The 19337-nt window shown below is 41.2% G+C and overlaps 2 protein-coding genes across 3 annotated transcripts in view; one reads left to right on the top strand and one right to left on the bottom strand.

Moving 5' to 3' along the window:
• Nucleotides 1–19337, bottom strand: part of LOC129844068 (tripartite motif-containing protein 16-like) — a 44012-nt gene that overhangs the window by 2013 nt on the left and 22662 nt on the right. The window lies entirely within an intron of this gene.
• On the top strand, nucleotides 6615–8953 carry LOC129844075 (stonustoxin subunit beta-like). Its single transcript, XM_055912443.1, has 3 exons — nucleotides 6615–6807; nucleotides 6933–6992; nucleotides 7229–8953. Exons 1-3 carry the CDS (start codon nucleotides 6630–6632, stop codon nucleotides 7741–7743), a joined length of 753 nt encoding a protein of 250 aa, XP_055768418.1. The 5' UTR covers nucleotides 6615–6629; the 3' UTR covers nucleotides 7744–8953.

The raw sequence follows: 19337 nt of genomic DNA, 5'->3' as shown, positions 1-19337 counted from the left end.
TCAAAATATAATTTGGTGAATCATGCGTGACTCCATCATTTGTAACAAGTTTTAATACGTTTTTTTGGGTAGCATTTCTATATTGAAGATTGAAAAAGAATTTGGTGCATTTTTCCCCATATTCCATCCAGTTCGCTTTATTTTTATAATATATTACACTGGATCTTTCTTGAATAAGTTCCTCCATTTCTTTTTGTTTTTCCTCTAACTTATTCTGTGCCTCTATGGTACCGTTTTTATTGTTATCTAACTGTACTCTTAGTCCTTCAATTTCCTTTGTTAATATGGACTCTTTTGATCGAAATTGCTTTTGTTTTATAGATGAGTACTGAATTGCATGGCCTCTAAAGGCACACTTAAAAGTGTCCCATACAATATGGGGATCTGCTGTACCTATGTTATGTCTAAAAAAGTCAGTTATAAATTCTTCTGTCCTAGTTCTAAACAATTTATCATCTAGTAGGCTTTGATTAAATTTCCAATATCCTCGCCCACGTGGAAATTCTGTAAGAGTAATATATATGCCAATTATGTGATGGTCCGACCGCATTCTGTCCCCTATCAAACACTTTTTAACTTTTGGTGCCAGAGAGAATGATATAAGAAAGTAGTCAAGGCGACTAGCTTGAGTAAGCCTCCGCCATGTATATCTCACTAGGTCAGGGTATTTAAGTCTCCATATATCCACTAATTCCAATATATCCATGACATTCCTGATTTCCTTAAGTGCCTGAGGGTGATAGTTTGTAGTGTGATTTCCTTTCCGGTCCATAGAGGTATTTAAGACCGTATTAAAATCTCCCACTATAATAATAGAGTCTAGTGTTGCTTGTAGAGTTGATACATTCTTATATACAGTAATCCCTCGTTTATCGCGGGGGTTATGTTCCGAAAATGACCCGCGATAAGTGAAATCCGCGAAATAGAATATTTTTTTTTTTTTACAATTAGCAACTATTACATGTATACAAATACAGTGACTCACGTGTAGGCCGTTTCACTGCTCAGGCCGTTTCGTCGACATTATGGGTTTAGGAGATGTTCGAAATTACAAGATAATTTGGCCAACTTAATGTAAATTTGCCAAGCTGTTTTATGTACGTACACATAACTGCACGAGACGACAAAATGATAGCACAATTCGTAGCATGTTTTGATACAAGAAGCGGGAGTGAGTTTTTAGCGAATCAGAATGCAGAGCACAATGCACCAAAAAAAAAAAAAAATGCATTATGAAAATCCGCGAAATAGCGAATCCGCGATAAGTGAACCGCGAAGTGGCGAGGGATCACTGTATATTGTCAAAGAAGCTTGGATCATCATTATTCGGACCGTATAGGTTAATAAGCCATATATGTTTATTGTCCAATAACATATTTAAAATAATCCATCTACCTTGAGGATCTGTTTGGACAAGTTGCACATTTGGATCAAAGTTATTATTAATTAAAACCATCACCCCTTTTGAATTTCTTTGCCCATGGGAGAAATATATTTCGCCCCCCCAGTTCTTTTTCCACAAAACTTCATCTAAAACTGTTGAATGGGTTTCCTGTAAACAGTAGATATTATAATCCTTCTCTTTTAGCCAGGTAAATACTGATCGTCTTTTCTTATTATCTGCTAAGCCATTACAATTGTAACTGGCTATACTTATTTCACCACTTACCATAATGAGACACACCTTTCAATTATTTTTATCAAAATATATGTTTGTAAACGTCCTATTAAAAAGTAACATAATGATTGAGTGTCTATATAGTTGTACCATGACATTTGCATCTCCACTAAGCAAACCTCCAATTGGTCCCTACTATTCCACCCGCCAAAAGCCCCCATCTCGAGTTGGGTTGTCATCCCAATGCCCGGCAGACCACCCCCGACCCCCCGCATCGCACAGCCCCGGACCGACTGGGATCCATCCTTCGAAAAGTGCACACAGCACCATCCACCGAACCGAAGCAGATCCATTGCCAAATGCATTTCCATCGCCCTCACCTCGATTTTTATTACATATTGCTGTGAATCATCCTCTATAGTCCCTAACATCTTTTACTTCTTCCTTCGCAACAGTTGTGGGATACACACATACACCCACACACATTCAGCCCTTACCCCCACACAACCATAAGCTCACCCTCTCAACAATTGCACCATCCCAGAGCCCAACTCAAGATGGGTCATGATTTACAAATGTACTTGCAGTTGCAGCTGCATGAGAAGGCCTGCAAGACCGCGCAAAAAATGAGCATAAATGTAGAGATTTATTTACCATTGTCACATCCTAGATGATGGAGGTCAAATGTACACCTTCTTCCTGAAACACCCACAATACGGTCATCCATTTTGACCATGTTCCCAAGCATCTCCATGCAGTCCGATTGGTTTCGTGCCACCAGGGCCACAATAATATACCCCCTCTCTGAATGTCCGAGTGTGACCCCCTCCCCATGGGTTACTGCAGCTAGTGTTGCCAGCACTGCCACTGCCTGGGTGGGGGCACCCCACCGGAATCGGTATAGGTACAAGGTCATCAAGGTTCTCATTAGCAGCTTTGAGAATTTCCTTGTTTATTATGCTCTCCCTTTAGGGGGCTTTGGCTTTGCAGGACCAACCCTGCCAAGCAGGCTCAGAATCTTGAGGGGGCAGTGCTGCTCTTGGTCCCTGACCTCATTTTGGCTGCATACAGGCCGCATACAGCATGCACATAAAACAGTTAGGGACTTCTCCTTAGTATCTGGGCCATTCATGTGGGTGTCTAGGGTATAGGGCCATGGACCGTACCATTAAAATAGGATAATAAATAATTAGATATAATTTATTTTAAAAATGTAGTTCCCCATGATAGGACAATAAATAAATAAGACGTGTAATTCATTATAAAAGTATATCCATCATCTGAACAACATTGAAAGCCCTCTCATACCCGGCCCACAGCAATACACTGGCTCTGGGATATGCAACTATTTCATTACTCACTCACTCAACTTTCCAAACATAACAAATAAAAATAAACACACACCACACCATCCACACATACTGTGCCTTCTGTTTACTTAGTTTTTATCTTCACTATATAGAAATAGTGCTTGTGTTCAATTAATTATATGTGAAGATTTATAGAAAAGCTATATTTTGTATTGTATTGTTACAATCAGTAACCGGGCTTGAATTGTGTTTATTTTCCTCATCTATGAGAACTTTGTAATTTTTTTAAATAACCATGGAGTAATCTTTGTGTCTCTGAACAACTGGTTATCAATATATAGTTTATCAACGACGAGAGCTACTCGTTTCGCTTTTAATCTATTATCTTTGAAAATTGGATACAGAACTTTGCGCCGTTCTGCAATTTCTTTCGGAAACTGATCATTCATGCCAATTTTGGTCCCAGCAAGTCTTTTACCTAGGCTTTTAACCATTATTTTATCTTTAAATGAAGCAAATTTGGCAACGATTGGGCGTTCGTACCTCTGCCCTCTCTGTCCGAGGCGGTGTACACGTTCAAGTTGGATCTTATCGATAACTTCGCGCGGTATCTGAAGCGCTGCAAAAAGGAACTCTCTAACTACAGATTCAGGAACCTCTCCTTCTTTCTCTTGGATACCTGTAAGTACCAAATTCTCTCTCATGGATCTAGTTTGTATGTCCAGTAAGCATTCCTTCAGAACGTTGTTCTCCTTTTTAAATTCATTCATTTCGGTTTCAATCTTATTGACCGTCACTTTTAGCGCGTGTGTTTCCTTCTCCAAAGTCGCAGCTTTTTCATCACTCATCTCTAGGCTTGCCTTCAACTCTTTTATATCTTTACTAACTAATTCAAGTATACCCAGTTTGTCATTTATTGATTTTAACAGATCGGTTTCGACCTTTACCATTGCCGGTGTTGAGAATATTAGATCATCCGTGTCGGTTGAGGAGTCACGTTTTCGTTTTTGATTCCGTTCCCCTGTCTTATTCTCCGTCATGTTTGGGTGTTGCTTGTTTTCGTAATATTTGTCGATAAATGTCTCTAGTTTTAGGATTTGTTTTGTGTTATTATCCAGATTGAAGGTTATCACCCACCAGATTATTTAGTGCTAATATTTTAGTCTAATTTAGCAGATATTTCGAATATTATGTTTTATCTTGAGGTGCTCTACATAACTTCGTTCAGTCCGCCATTACCTTTACGTTACCTTTACGTCCGCCGTCTACGTCCTGCCCTATCTCTCTCTGTCCGTCTCTCTCTCTCTCTGTGTCTCTCTCTCTCTCTCTCTCTCTCTCTCCCCGTCTCTCTCTCTCTCTCTGTCTCTCTGTCTCTCCCCGTCTCTGTCTCTCTGTCTCTCTCTGTCTCTCTGTCTCTCCCCGTCTCTGTCTCTCTGTCTCTCTGTCTCTCCCCGTCTCTGTCTCTCCCCGTCTCTCTCTCTCTCTGTCTCTCTGTCCCTCTCTCTATCTGTCTCTCACTGCCTCTCTGTCTCTCCCCGTCTCTCCTCGTCTCTCCCCGTCTCTCTCTCTCTCTCTCTCTCTCTCTCTCTCTCTCTCTCTCTCTCTCTCTCTCTCTCTCTCTCTCTCTCTCTCTCTCTCTCTCTCTCTCTCTCTCTCTCTCTGTCTCTCTGTCTCTCTGTCTCTCTGTCTCTCTCTCTCTCTGTCAATTTTCGATTCAATTCAATTTGCTTTATTGGCATGACGTAACAGTGTACATATTGCCAAAGCTTATTTACAATATAAAAATAGAATCAAAATTGTCAACGGGACAACAGTAACAACAATAACCAAGTGTCAAAATAACCATACATTGAACAATAACAATAAACATACAGTAGAGGGCATGTGCAGGTTGATTGGTCTGTCAGACACTGTCCCTCAACTTATGGCAGGCAGCAATGTAGTGCGCTGCCAACCCACAGCTCTCTGCGTCCTCCCCCAACAGGACGGGTAGCCTACTCTCATCAGAGAGGTCTTTGAAACCTTGAATAAGAGTTTCAAATTTGGGGAAATGACACTCTCTAATTGTTTTGTATTTTTGACATTTTGTCAGGAAATGCAGCTCTGTCTCGGGTTCTGCTGTTGTGCAGTGGTTGCACAGCCTTTCCTTTACAGGGAGCCAGGTTTTCCTGTGTCTACCCTTCTCAATGGCAAGGCTGTGCTCACTGAGCCTGTACTTTGTCAAGGTTTTTCTAAGGTTTTGATCAGTAACCATGGTCAAATATTTAGCCACGGTGTACTGTCGATTTAGGGCCAGATAGCACTGCATTTTGCTTTGTGTTTGTGCTTGTGTTTCCCAATAAGCAATATAGTTTTGTTTTGACTGTGTTGTAATTTGGTTTATCCTGATTGATTGGATGTTCTGGTCCTGAGGCTTCAGTGTGTTAGTAGAACAGGTTTGTGAACTCAGCCCCAGGACCAGCTGGATGAGGGGACTCTTTTCTTTGCTCAGCTCTTGGCATTGCAGGGCTTGGTAATGATATGAGAGGGGGTCACTGTATTTTAGATGTTTCCAAAACTTAATTGCTATTTTTTGAGTTTTTATTATTAGTGGATATTTGCCTAATTCTGCCCTGCATGCATTGTTTGTAGTTTTCCTCTGGACATGTAGGATAATCTTACAGAACTCTGCATGCAGGGTTTCAATGGGATGTTTGTCCCATTTGGTGAAATCTTGTTTTGCAAGTGGACCCCACACCTCGCTGCCATAAAGTGCAATTGGTTCAATGATATATTCAATTAGTTTTAGCCAAATTGTAATAGGTATTTCAATTTGAATTTGCTTTTTAATGGCGTAGAATGCCCTGTGTGCTTTCTCTCTCAGTTCATTCACTGCCTCATTAAGGTGTCCAGTTGAGCTTATTTTTAAACCTCAGTAATTGTAGTGTGTGCAGTACTCTATATATTTAAACCTCAGTAATTGTAGTGTGTGCAGTACTCTATATATTTAAACCTAAGTTATTGTAGTGTGTACAGTACTCTATATATTTTGTACCAATTGAGAACTTTGGTCTAATTCCCAGAGATCTGGATCTTCTCTGGAAAATCATTATTTTAGTCTTTTTGGGGTTTACTGCCAGGGCCCAGGTCTGGCAGTACTGCTCTAGCAGGTCCAGGCTCTGCTGTAGGCCATGTGCTGTGGGTGACAGCAGGCATAGGTCATCTGCGAAGAGTAGGCATTTAACCTCTGAATTGTGGAGACTAACACCAGGGGCTGAGGATTTTTCCAGAATAGTGGCCAATTCGTTGATGTAAATATTGAAGAGTGCAGGGCTCAGATTACAACCCTGACGAAGGCCCCGCCCCTGGTTAAAGAATTCTGTTCTTTTCTTGCCAATTTTAATGCTGCACGTATTGCCAGTATACATTGATTTAATTATGTCATATGTTTTACCCCCTACACCACTTTCAATAACTTTGTAGAACAGTCCTGTATGCCAAATAGAATCAAATGCTTTTTGGAAGTCGATAAAGCAAGCGTATATTTTGGTATTATTTTGGTGGACATGTTTATCTATCAGGGTGTGTAGGGTGTAAATATGTTCAGTTGTGCGATGTTTTGGTATGAATCCAATTTGGCTTTTACTCAGGACATTGTTCTTATTAAGGAAGTTTAGAACTCTTACATTTATAATACTACAGAAAACCTTCCCCAGGTTACTATGTGTGTCTCTCTCCAGAGTTACAAGTCTCTCTCCAGTATCAGTGTATCTTCAGACTTACCCAGCATCGTTGTCCGTCCTCTTCAGTACTTTGGAGATGTGAGTAAGTCTGTGTCTGAACTGAGAGAGAAACTAGAAGACTTCCTTAAAGGAGAATGGACCAAGATCTCCACTACAGGTGTGTTGAAAACAATAAGAACATCAACTTTAGACCATTGAAAGTTCCCTACTAGTCATATACATGTGGAATATGGTCTGATGATAACATTCCCTCTCTCTGTCAATGTGTTTGTGTGTCTGTAGTGAATATAGTGGATGTTGTACTGCCTCCAGAGCCCAAGACCAGAGAACAGTTGTTACAATGTGAGTCTCTTTATTGTGAAGTAACTAACAGTCTCTTTTTACTGACACTCCTAACAATCCCTCTAGAAATATATAGCAATAGTAGATCTAATCAAAGACTGGGTATCTATCTGATTCCTCATATTTCTCTGATTTGATCTCTGCTGTACTCTAATCAAAGACAGGGTAGATACAGTATCTGACTTAACTTATTGTTCTGACTCCCCTCATTGGTCTCTGCTCTGCTCTTCTCCCAGATTCCTGTCAGCTCACACTGGACCCAAACACAGCACACACACTCCTCTCTCTGTCTGAAGGGAACAGAAAGGTGAAACGTACAGGCCAAGTCCAACCATATCCTGACCATCCAGACAGATTCACCAACAACTACTGTCAGGTTCTGTGTAGAGAGGGTCTGTCTGGACGCTGTTACTGGGAGGTGGAGTGGACTGGGGAGTGGGTTAAAACAGCAGTCTCATATAAAGACATCAGCAGAACAGGGACAGATAGTGGATTTGGACACAATAACAAGTCCTGGAGTTTAAAGTACTATAGTGGTGGTTATTGTTTCAGACACAATCATGTTGAGACTAAAGTATCAGGCCCTCAGTCCTCCAGAGTAGGAGTGTACCTGGATCACAAGGCAGGTACTCTGTCCTTCTACAGTGTCTCTGACACAATGACCCTCCTCCACAGAGTCCAGACCACATTCACTCAGCCCCTCTATCCTGGGTTTCATCTCAATGGTACTGCTAAGCTGATTAAACTGTAGTAGGGTCCACATAGAGACTAGTCATGCTGGTGTAGTCTATAGCTGAGCTGGTTAAACTGTAGTAGGGTCCACATAGAGACTAGTCATGCTGGTGTAGTCTATAGCTGAGCTGGTTAAACTGTAGTAGGGTCCACATAGAGACTAGTCATGCTGGTGTAGTCTATAGCTGAGCTGGTTAAACTGTAGTAGGGTCCACATAGATACTAGTCATGCTGGTGTAGTCTATAGCTGAGCTGGTTAAACTGTAGTAGGGTCCACATAGATACTAGTCATGCTGGTGAAGTCTATAGCTGAGCTGGTTAAACTGTAGTAGGGTCCACATAGATACTAGTCATGCTGGTGTAGTCTATAGCTGAGCTAGTTCCACTGTAGTAGTGTCCACATAGATACTAGTCATGCTGGTGTAGTCTATAGCTGAGCTGGTTAAACTGTAGTAGGGTCCACATAGATACTAGTCATGCTGGTGGTGATGGTCCCCAGATGTGATGATTCATTCTGCTCTTTTTTATCTACAATGATTTAACTGATTTGATCTTCAGAAGATGTTATGAATTAAAATTCAAGGTTTTCATATTTTTGTAAATGCAATGTTTTAATCTTATACATTTCCATGAATCATGATGTCTGGTGTTGATGTATATTGGTTGTCATTCAAAACCATTGATATGTTTTCTCAGTTGGTTCTCTGTCTCTATGTAATCCTCCTCAGTATCATTGATCAGCTTGTTGGTCCTAATTGATGTGTTCTCTGTCACCTGGAGCTGCATGGAAAATGGTCCAGGAACTAAAGGACAATTCAGGACTAGTCAGCCCACTACAAGCTGGAATCACTTACTTTCTACTAAACTATATGGACTGGTTTCCCAGACACATATTAATCCTAGTCCTGGACTAAAAAGTATGTTCAATGTAGATGTCCAGGAAACCGGCCCTAAATGTGTCATCTTTCATCCGCCCATACTGCTCAGTCCAGCAACATTAAACCTGTCCAGCAGGTGGTGCTATTGACCAAACAATAAAACCAGCAGATATCTTGACTTGCCACTCAGTATATCAGTAATGTTCAGAATAGTACTTTAATATCATTGGAGATTGATGGTCTTTTTAATCCACTATCCAGAGTCAGGAACAGATGAAGTTAGGTCTGCTACTGTTCAGTGATTAAATATGATTTATGGTGATGGGAAATAATAAAAAACACTAAACTTCATCTAGTAATAGTTTTCCTTTGTTATTTATTCCAAGGTGTGTCTTTAACTTGTAAATGTATTGTGTGGAGGTGAGCTAGTGGTGTGGCTGATAGAATAGAATGAAACGGGGGGAGGGGAGGAAGAGGGGAGGAGTGAAGGGCTGTTCAAGAAACCAGATGAGGAAGAGGAAGATGTTCAGGGGAATTACTGTCTCTGTTCCAAATGGTTCCCTATTCCCTACGGTGCTTCTGACCAAGTCTAAAGTAGTGTTCTACGTAGGGAAGAGGGTGTAGATTTATTACAATATCATGCTTTAGTGTTTGGTGAAGTGAAGTACCTGAATTGATAGTCCATACTGGACTTTACTATGGTTCTACATACAGTACCTGTATTGATAGTCCATACTGGGCTTTACTATGGTTCTACATACAGTACCTGTATTGATAGTCCATACTGGTCTTTACTATGGTTCTACATACAGTACCTGTATTGATAGTCCATACTGGTCTTTACTATGGTTCTACATACAGTATCTGTATTGATATTCCACACTGGTCTTTACTATGGTTCTACATACAGTACCTGTATTGATAGTCCATACTGGTCTTTACTATGGTTCTACATACAGTACCTGTATTGATAGTCCATACTGGTCTTTACTATGGTTCTACATACAGTATCTGTATTGATAGTCCATACTGGTCTTTACTATGGTTCTACATACAGTACCTGTATTGATAGTCCATACTGGTCTTTACTATGGTTCTACATACAGTACCTGTATTGATAGTCCATACTGGGCTTTACTATGGTTCTACATACAGTACCTGTATTGATAGTCCATACTGGTCTTTACTATGGTTCTACATACAGTATCTGTATTGATAGTCCATACTGGTCTTTACTATGGTTCTACATACAGTATCTGTATTGATAGTCCATACTGGTCTTTACTATGGTTCTACATACAGTACCTGTATTGATAGTCCATACTGGGCTTTACTATGGTTCTACATACAGTACCTGTATTGATAGTCCATACTGGTCTTTACTATGGTTCTACATACAGTATCTGTATTGATAGTCCACACTGGTCTTTACTATGGTTCTACATACAGTACCTGTATTGATAGTCCATACTGGTCTTTACTATGGTTCTACATACAGTATCTGTATTGATAGTCCATACTGGTCTTTACTATGGTTCTACATACAGTACCTGTATTGATGAGGGCCTCATCATCCGGCTGAAAGGACTGCAGTGTGCTCCAGTCTCCAGCAGGGGGCAGTAAAACCCTATGGACCTGAAAGGGACTGCAGTGTGCTCCAGTCTCCAGCAGGGGGCAGTAAAACCCTATGGACCTAAAGAGAAAGTGAGGAGTAAAAATCAAAGGTGAATTTACATTGATGTTTCCACGGAGACCTGAATCATATCCACGAGGCACCAAACTGAAGAAAATGAACTGAAACAGGGAGGGACTAACTGAACTAAAATAATTGTGTTGCTAAATGTTTTGCTACAGTGTTCTCTAACGAATACGACCCTGGATTCAAATACTATTTGAAATCTTACAAATACTTTGAGCATTTCCTTTAGTTCTCCAGGTGGACGGGGTTTGTTTGTACTTTTATGACTTTTCTATTGGTTCCATTACAACAAACTCAATCAAACAATGCTTATTAAATATTCAACATTATTTTAACGCAGGTCTGTTTCCACGTGGAATAAGCCTGTAACGTCTTGTATGATCTCATCAGGTAAAGGTGTGTCAAATGGAAGGGCAAGCCTCACCACTGGTACACCTCTGCATCACGTCAGCTATGTTGATCAGTACTGTCCCAGGGATGCTGGGAGCAGAGATGAACTCCCCTGACCTGGTACCACCTATGGAGTTGTCATTTTAATATCAGTTTAACCCCATTACTGCTATAACACATAAACCATCTTAATAGAATGAAATGGATCCAGGTTCCATTTATTCTACAATAGATTTACTGCCTGTGGAACACTTCTCCAAAGTGGTCTGAAATCAAGATGACTGCAGGTCTGAATCCCAAACTAATGTGGGGAAATGGCTCCATCTAATAAGATGGTATTTAGAGGTATGGATGTTTTTGTTGTTGACGACTTTGCTGTTGGGGTGAACACATTCCATTAACATACATAGTCCAGGAAAAATGTACTTAACAAGTCACATAAGTTACATGGACTCACTCTGTGAGCATTAATATAACTAGAGACAACGTTATTACTGCCAGGAGACATAACCAGGAAAACTCCTGGCCCTAATAGAAGCTGCAGAGGATTCAGTGGTGTCTTGTTTACCTGCAGGCCACCCTCTTGGTTCAGGAAGACCAGAGGATTCAGTGGTGTCTTGTTTACCTGCAGGCCACCCTCTTGGTTCTAGAAGACCAGAGGATTCAGTGGTGTCTTGTTTACCTGCAGGCCACCCTCTTGGTTCTAGAAGACCAGACGATTCAGTGGTGTCTTGTTTACCTGCAGGCCACCCTCTTGGTTCTAGAAGACCAGAGGATTCAGTGGTGTCTTGTTTACCTGCAGGCCACCCTCTTGGTTCTAGAAGACCAGACGATTCAGTGGTGTCTTGTTTACCTGCAGGCCACCCTCTTGGTTCTAGAAGACCAGAGGATTCAGTGGTGTCTTGTTTACCTGCAGGCCACCCTCTTGGTTCTAGAAGACCAGAGGATTCAGTGGTGTCTTGTTTACCTGCAGGACACCCTCTTGGTTCTAGAAGACCAGAGGATTCAGTGGTGTCTTGTTTACCTGCAGGCCACCATCTTGGTTCTAGAATACCAAAGGATTCAGTGGTGTCTTGTTTACCTGCAGGTCACCCTCTTGGTTCTAGAAGACCAGAGGATTTAGTGTTGTCTTGTTTACCTGGTACCCTTCCGCGGATTGGTGCCTTGACACAATCCTGTCTCGGAGCTCTACGGACAATTCCTTCGACCTCATGGCTTGGTGATGAAACAAAGATTGAACTCTTTGACCTGAATGCCAAGAGTCACGTTTGGAGGAAACCTGGCACCATCCCTACGGTGAAGCATGGTGGTGGCAGCATCACGTCTGGAGGAAACCTGGCACCATCCCTACGGTGAAGCATGGTGGTGGCAGCATCACGTCTGGAGGAAACATGGCACCATCCCTACGGTGAAGCATGGTGGTGCAGCATCACGTCTGGAGGAAACCTGGCACCATCCCTACGGTGAAGCATGGTGGTGGCACCATCCCTACGGTGAAGCATGGTGGTGGCACCATCCCTACGGTGAAGCATGGTGGTGCAGCATCAAGCTGTGGGGACGTTTTTTAGTGGCAGGGACTGGGAGACTAGTTGGGATCGAGGGAAAGATGAATGGAGCAAAGTACAGAGACATCCTTGATGAAAACCTGCTCCAGAGCGCTCAGGAGCTCAGACTGGGGTGAAGGTTCACCTTCCAACAGGACAATGCCCTAAGCACATAGCCAAGACAATGCAGGAGTGGCTTCGGGACAAGTCTCTGAATGTCCTTGAGAGGCCCAGCCAGAGCCCGGACTTGAACCCTATCTAACGATCCACTGAATCCTCAGAATTGACTCATGTAGGGGATGGATGATCTTTGACTTGGTTCATTAATTGAGTCATGTAGGGGACTGATGATATTTGACTTAGTTCAGTAATTGAGTCATGTAGGGGACTGATGATCTTTGACTTGGTTCAGTAATTGAGTCATGTAGGGGACTGATGATCTTTGACTTGGTTCAGTAACTGAGTCATGTAGGGGACTGATGATCTTTGACTTGGTTCAGTAATTGAGTCATGTAGGGGACTGATGATCTTTGACTTGGTTCAGTAATTGAGTCATGTAGGGGACTGATGATCTTTGACTTGGTTCAGTAACTGACTCATGTAGGGGATTGATGATCTTTGACTTGGTTCAGTAATTGACTCATGTAGGGGATGGATGATCTTTGACTTGGTTCAGTAATTGAGTCATGTAGGGGACTGATGATCTTTGACTTGGTTCAGTAATTGAGTCATGTAGGGGACTGATGATCTTTGACTTGGTTCAGTAATTGACTCATGTAGGGGACTGATGATCTTTGACTTGGTTCAGTAACTGACTCATGTAGGGGACTGATGATCTTTGACTTGGTTCAGTAATTGAGTCATGTAGGGGACTGATGATCTTTGACTTGGTTCAGTAATTGAGTCATGTAGGGGACTGATGATCTTTGACTTGGTTCAGTAATTGAGTCATGTAGGGGATTGATGATCTTTGACTTGGTTCAGTAATTGAGTCATGTAGGGGACTGATGATCTTTGACTTGGTTCAGTAATTGAGTCATGTAGGGGATTGATGATCTTTGACTTGGTTCAGTAATTGAGTCATGTAGGGGACTGATGATATTTGACTTGGTTCAGTAACTGAGTCATGTAGGGGACTGATGATCTTTGACTTGGTTCAGTAACTGAGTCATGTAGGGGACTGATGATCTTTGACTTGGTTCAGTAATTGAGTCATGTAGGGGACTGATGATCTTTGACTTGGTTCAGTAATTGAGTCATGTAGGGGATGGATGATCTTTGACTTGGTTCAGTAATTGAGTCATGTAGGGGACTGATGATCTTTGACTTGGTTCAGTAACTGACTCATGTAGGGGATTGATGATCTTTGACTTGGTTCAGTAATTGAGTCATGTAGGGTATTGATGATCTTTGACTTGGTTCAGTAATTGAGTCATGTAGGGGACTGATGATCTTTGACTTGGTTCAGTAATTGACTCATGTAGGGGACTGATGATCTTTGACTTGGTTCAGTAACTGACTCATGTAGGGGACTGATGATCTTTGACTTGGTTCAGTAATTGAGTCATGTAGGGGACTGATGATCTTTGACTTGGTTCAGTAATTGAGTCATGTAGGGGACTGATGATCTTTGACTTGGTTCAGTAATTGAGTCATGTAGGGGATTGATGATCTTTGACTTGGTTCAGTAATTGAGTCATGTAGGGGACTGATGATCTTTGACTTGGTTCAGTAATTGAGTCATGTAGGGGATTGATGATCTTTGACTTGGTTCAGTAATTGAGTCATGTAGGGGACTGATGATCTTTGACTTGGTTCAGTAACTGAGTCATGTAGGGGACTGATGATCTTTGACTTGGTTCAGTAACTGAGTCATGTAGGGGACTGATGATCTTTGACTTGGTTCAGTAATTGAGTCATGTAGGGGACTGATGATCTTTGACTTGGTTCAGTAATTGAGTCATGTAGGGGACTGATGATCTTTGACTTGGTTCAGTAATTGAGTCATGTAGGGGATTGATGATCTTTGACTTGGTTCAGTAATTGAGTCATGTAGGGGACTGATGATCTTTGACATCGTTCAGTTCTTTCTCTGACGGGTCTGAGTTTGTGTGAGTGGCGTGTTTTTCTTTCAGAGGTTGTGATGATTGGTTGTGGTAGAAAGTTCCTGTTGTCTGACTGGAGGAAATGATGGTCAAACTGGAGGCAGACTGTTGGGTTCTTCTCTCAGTGGTCAGAGGTTGAGGGTTCCGTGTGCTGATGTGTAGTTGCTGTATCATGGTTTCTGGTTAAAATGTCCTGTTGCTGGGTAAAGTTCATGATGACGTTGAACACTTCTTTATCAAGGGTGCCAATAATTCTGGACCTAACTGTACACTGTAGTGGTGGGGCAGCATGCATCACATGTCTCCATGACCCTCAATGTTGCAGAGGTCCTATGTTCCTCTATGAGGTTGTTGAGGTCCTATGCTCCTCTAGGAGGCTGTTGAGGCCCTATGCTCCTCTAGGAGGTTGTTGAGGCCCTATGCTCCTCTAGGAGGCTGTTGAGGCCCTATGCTCCTCTAGGAGGTTGTTGAGGTCCTATGCTCCTCTAGGAGGTTGTTGAGGCCCTATGCTCCTCTAGGAGGTTGTTGAGGCCCTATGCTCCTCTAGGAGGTGGTTGAGGCCCTATGCTCCTCTAGGAGGTGGTTGAGGCCCTTTGCTCCTCTAGGAGGTGGTTGAGGCCCTATGCTCCTCTAGGAGGTTGTTGAGGCCCTATGCTCCTCTAGGAGGTTGTTGAGGCCCTATGCTCCTCTAGGAACTAAAAGAGAAGTAAGTCATATGTCACCACCAACCAATATGACTTCCTAAATCTCCAGTTTATTGAAATTACAGCCTGAATACTCAGTGTCTTTTTCCCCTTAATACAGGGGGTGCTGTTTCAACTTGGACATTTATCGTTCCCAAATTAAACTGCCTCGTACTCAATTCTTGCTCGTACAATATGCATATTATTATTACTATTGGATAGAAAACAATCTTTAGTTTCTAAAACCGTTTGAATTATGTCTGTGGGTGAACCAGAACTCTTTCTGCAGCGAAATTCATGACAGGAACTGCGAAGGTCTGAAATCGAGGCTCTGTTCTCAGATCAGTTTAAAGCTCTGTATGTATCCTATGGGTCGACATGAACTGCACCCGCCTTCCCCTGGATGTCAGTAACCAATGAGAAGTGGAATGGAGTGTCTACGTAGTTCTCAGAGCTTATAAAGCTCAAAGGAACGAAGGGACCTCTCTTTTCGTCGTTCGTCATTGCGCAAAGCAAGATCTCAGGATGGCATTTTGAAACGCTCAGTTATCGGCCTTAGCTATATCCGTCTGTAATTTAATTCGATATAGGTGTTAGAAACATCATAACGAAGTTATTTTAAACCGAGTTATATCAGTTTATGCGAGTATATTGCTATTTTCGGAATTTCCTTAGTATTGCGTTTTGGGGATTTGGGCATGTTGTGGCCACATAGCTATTGTTTGCTGCTAATTCCAAAGTTGAAGACGACGTTTTACAACCAAGCAACGATTCTTTTGGACAAAGGACACCTTGCCCAAGATTCTGATGGAAGCTCGTCCAAAAGTAAGAGCTATTTATGATGTTATTCCGTATTTATGTGGAAAAATGTAAACGGATTTGTCCGCCATTATTGCGGCACTAGTCTGGCTGTAACGCACACTGTATGTCTAGTAACGTTAATTTTAAAAATCTAACTCAGCGGTTGCATTAATAACTAATGCATCTTTCATTTGCTGTCCAACCTGTATTTTTTAGTCAATCTAATCGATAAATAATCGTAAACTTAGGTGCCTTTCCAAGATGGCGCCGGCCAGAATGCATGACCTGTTGCCACTGATCACATTGTATAACCACGATTTGTGCTGCTAAATATGCACATTTTCGAACAAAACCTATATGCATTGTGTAATATGATGTTACAGGACTGTCATCTGATGAAGTATATCAAGGTTAGTCAAAAATTATATATCTTTTGCTGTATTGTTACGATCGCTAACCTGTGCTGCTGGTAAATTGCTTGTGTTTCTGGCTATTGTGCTAAGCTAATATAATGCTATATTGTGTTTTCGCTGTAAAACACTCAGTTTAAAGCTCTGTATGTATCCTATGGGTCGACATGAACTGCACCCGCCTTCCCCTGGATGTCAGTAACCAATGAGAAGTGGAATGGAGTGTCTACGTAGTTCTCAGAGCTTATAAAGCTCAAAGGAACGAAGGGACCTCTCTTTTCGTCGTTCGTCATTGCGCAAAGCAAGATCTCAGGATGGCATTTTGAAACGCTCAGTTATCGGCCTTAGCTATATCCGTCTGTAATTTAATTCGATGTAGGTGTTAGAAACATCATAACGAAGTTATTTTAAACCGAGTTATATCAGTCAATACCAGCCAATATGTCAGAATGCATGACCTGTTGCCACTGATCACATTGTATAACCACGATTTGTGCTGCTAAATATGCACATTTTCGAACAAAACCTATATGCATTGTGTAATATGATGTTACAGGACTGTCATCTGATGAAGTATATCAAGGTTAGTCAAAAATTATATATCTTTTGCTGTATTGTTACGATCGCTAACCTGTGCTGCTGGTAAATTGCTTGTGTTTCTGGCTATTGTGCTAAGCTAATATAAAAAATCTGACATATTGGCTGGATTCACAAGATGTTGGACTTTCATTTGCTGTACGCTGTGTATTTTTCAGAAATGTTTTAAGATGAGTAATTAGGCATTTGACGTTGGTCTCTGTAATTATTCTGGCAGCTTCGGCACTATTTCAGATTGCAGCTGCAATGTAGAACTGTGATTTATACCTGAAATATGCAATTTTTTCTAACAAAACATATGCTATACAATAAATATGTTATCAGACTGTCATCTGATGCAGTTGTTTCTTGGTTAGTGGCTATTTATATCTTTATTTGGTCGAAATTGTGATAGCTACCTATGCAGGAAAAAAATGGTGGGAAAAAAAAGTTGTGTCTTTTGCTATGGTGGTTAGCTAATAGATTTACATATTGTGTCTTCCCTGTAAAACATTTTAAAAATCAGAAATGATGGCTGGATTCACAAGATGTGTATCTTTCATCTGGTGTCTTGGACTTGTGATTTCATGATATTTAGATGCTAGTATTTACTTGTGGCGCTATGCTAGGCTATGCTAGTCAGCTTTTTTACTGATGGGGGTGCTCCCGGATCCGGGATGGTGACTCGTGAGAAGTTATACATTGTGCTAACGTAGCATCTTTTTCCCAGAATGTGCGGATATTTTTATGACACTCAACTATTCTGACCAAATAACTATACATAAACGTTACAAAAAAATACATGTTGTATAGGAAATGATAGATACACTAGTTCTTAATGCAATCGCCCTGTTAGAATTCTAAAAATAACTTCATTACGACATCCAGCTTAGTTATAGCGAGAGAGTGCCCAAAATTTGGGCGCAAACTTCTAGTTCACATGTTCGACAGATATATGAAATAGCATCATAAAATGGGTCCTACTTTTGATGATCTTCCATCAGAATGTTGTACAAGGGGTCCTTTGTCCAGAACAATCGTTGTTTGGATTTAGAACATCCTCTTCTCCAGTCAATTAGCACGGAAAGCTAGCTAAGTGGCGCGAAGGTCTCCTTCCTGAACATACGCAGACAAAGCAACACGCCTAACGTCCCGAAAAAATTTCAATAATCTAATAAAACTATATTGAAAAAACATACTTTACGATGATATTGTCACATGTATCAAATAAAATCAAAGCCGGAGATATTAGTCGTCTATAACGACAGCTTTACAGAAGGCAATACCAGGTCACTTCTCGCGCATTCCAGAAAACAGGAAATTGGGGTCACGTCATGCCAAGAGCTTTTATTCGACCTCAGATGATGTCATACACTCCATTTCTTCTCTCACTGCCTGTTGACATCTAGTGGAAGGCGTATGAAGTGCATGTATACTAATAAATATCAAGCACATTTATAGGCAGGCCCTAGAACAGAGCATCGATTTCAGATTTTCCAACTTCCGTCAGGAAGTTTGCTGCAAAATGAGTTCTGTTTTACTCACAGATATAATTCAAACGGTTTTAGAAACTAGAGAGTGTTTTCTATCCAATAGTAATAATAATATGCATATTGTACGAGCAAGAATTGAGTACGAGGCCGTTTGAAATGGGCACCTTTTATCCAGGCTACTCAATACTGCCCCTGCAGCCCAAAAGAGGTTGATCTGCTAAATTGTAATTACTTCGCTACTATGGCCTATTTATTGCCTTACCTCCTCACGCCATTTGCACACACTGTATATAGACTTTCTTTTTTTCTATTGTGTTATTGACTGTACGCTTGTTAATTCCATGTGTAACTCTGTGTTTGTCGCACTGCTTTGCTTTATCTTGGCAAGGTTGCATTTGTAAATGAGAACTTGTTCTCAACTAGCCTACCTGGTTAAATAAAGGTGAAATCAAATCAAATTCAAATGTCTCCATGGCTTTGATGCAGACTGAAATATGGTCGTTTACTGACATCTAGTGGTGGTGATACGCTACTGCAGGTAATTTGGGTCAATATTCTGCAGGATTCAGTGCTGTTTAATTTTTTCCGTGGTGCATTCAGTTAATCTAAGTCAACAGAATGGTATTAACTGACATGTTGGTTGTTATTACAAATGGTAGTATATTATAGGATATATTATCATATGAGTCATGTACTCTACAGAGCCAGGAATCTCTTCAAGTGATACAGTTTTGTCAGGGTGTGCAGGAAGAGGTGAAAGACAGTTCTGGCAGAACCAATGAGGATGGAGCAAATGAGAGAAGGTGCACAGAAAGACAAAGTGAGGATGTTGAAAAACAAGCTAATCAGTGACTTTGCTAGCAAGAAAGCTGGGCTCTTGGTGAGTAAGGCTGAGCAAGGGCCAGTGATAACTGTTAAATGGCAGGGCTATGGATATTGGATCACTACACACATGAGGCCCACAGGCAGAGAACAAGATATATCTCAAAGTAATGGCTGGATTGTCATAAAATTTGTTGTGCACAATCAAGACC

The sequence above is a fragment of the Salvelinus fontinalis genome, unplaced genomic scaffold (assembly GCF_029448725.1).
Source record: "Salvelinus fontinalis isolate EN_2023a unplaced genomic scaffold, ASM2944872v1 scaffold_0170, whole genome shotgun sequence".
NCBI lineage: Eukaryota > Metazoa > Chordata > Actinopteri > Salmoniformes > Salmonidae > Salvelinus > Salvelinus fontinalis.
This window is presented reverse-complemented; position numbering and strand designations above follow the sequence as displayed.

Excerpts from the sequence above, each read along its gene's own strand:
- LOC129844075 (XM_055912443.1), top strand. The coding sequence starts at position 6,630 with ATGTGTGTCTCTCTCCAGAGTTACAAGTCTCTCTCCAGTATCAGTGTA. Across the intron at positions 6,808-6,932 it reads GACCAAGATCTCCACTACAG|TGAATATAGTGGATGTTGTA; the intron begins GTGTGTTGAAAA and ends GTGTGTCTGTAG. Across the intron at positions 6,993-7,228 it reads CAGAGAACAGTTGTTACAAT|ATTCCTGTCAGCTCACACTG; the intron begins GTGAGTCTCTTT and ends CTCTTCTCCCAG.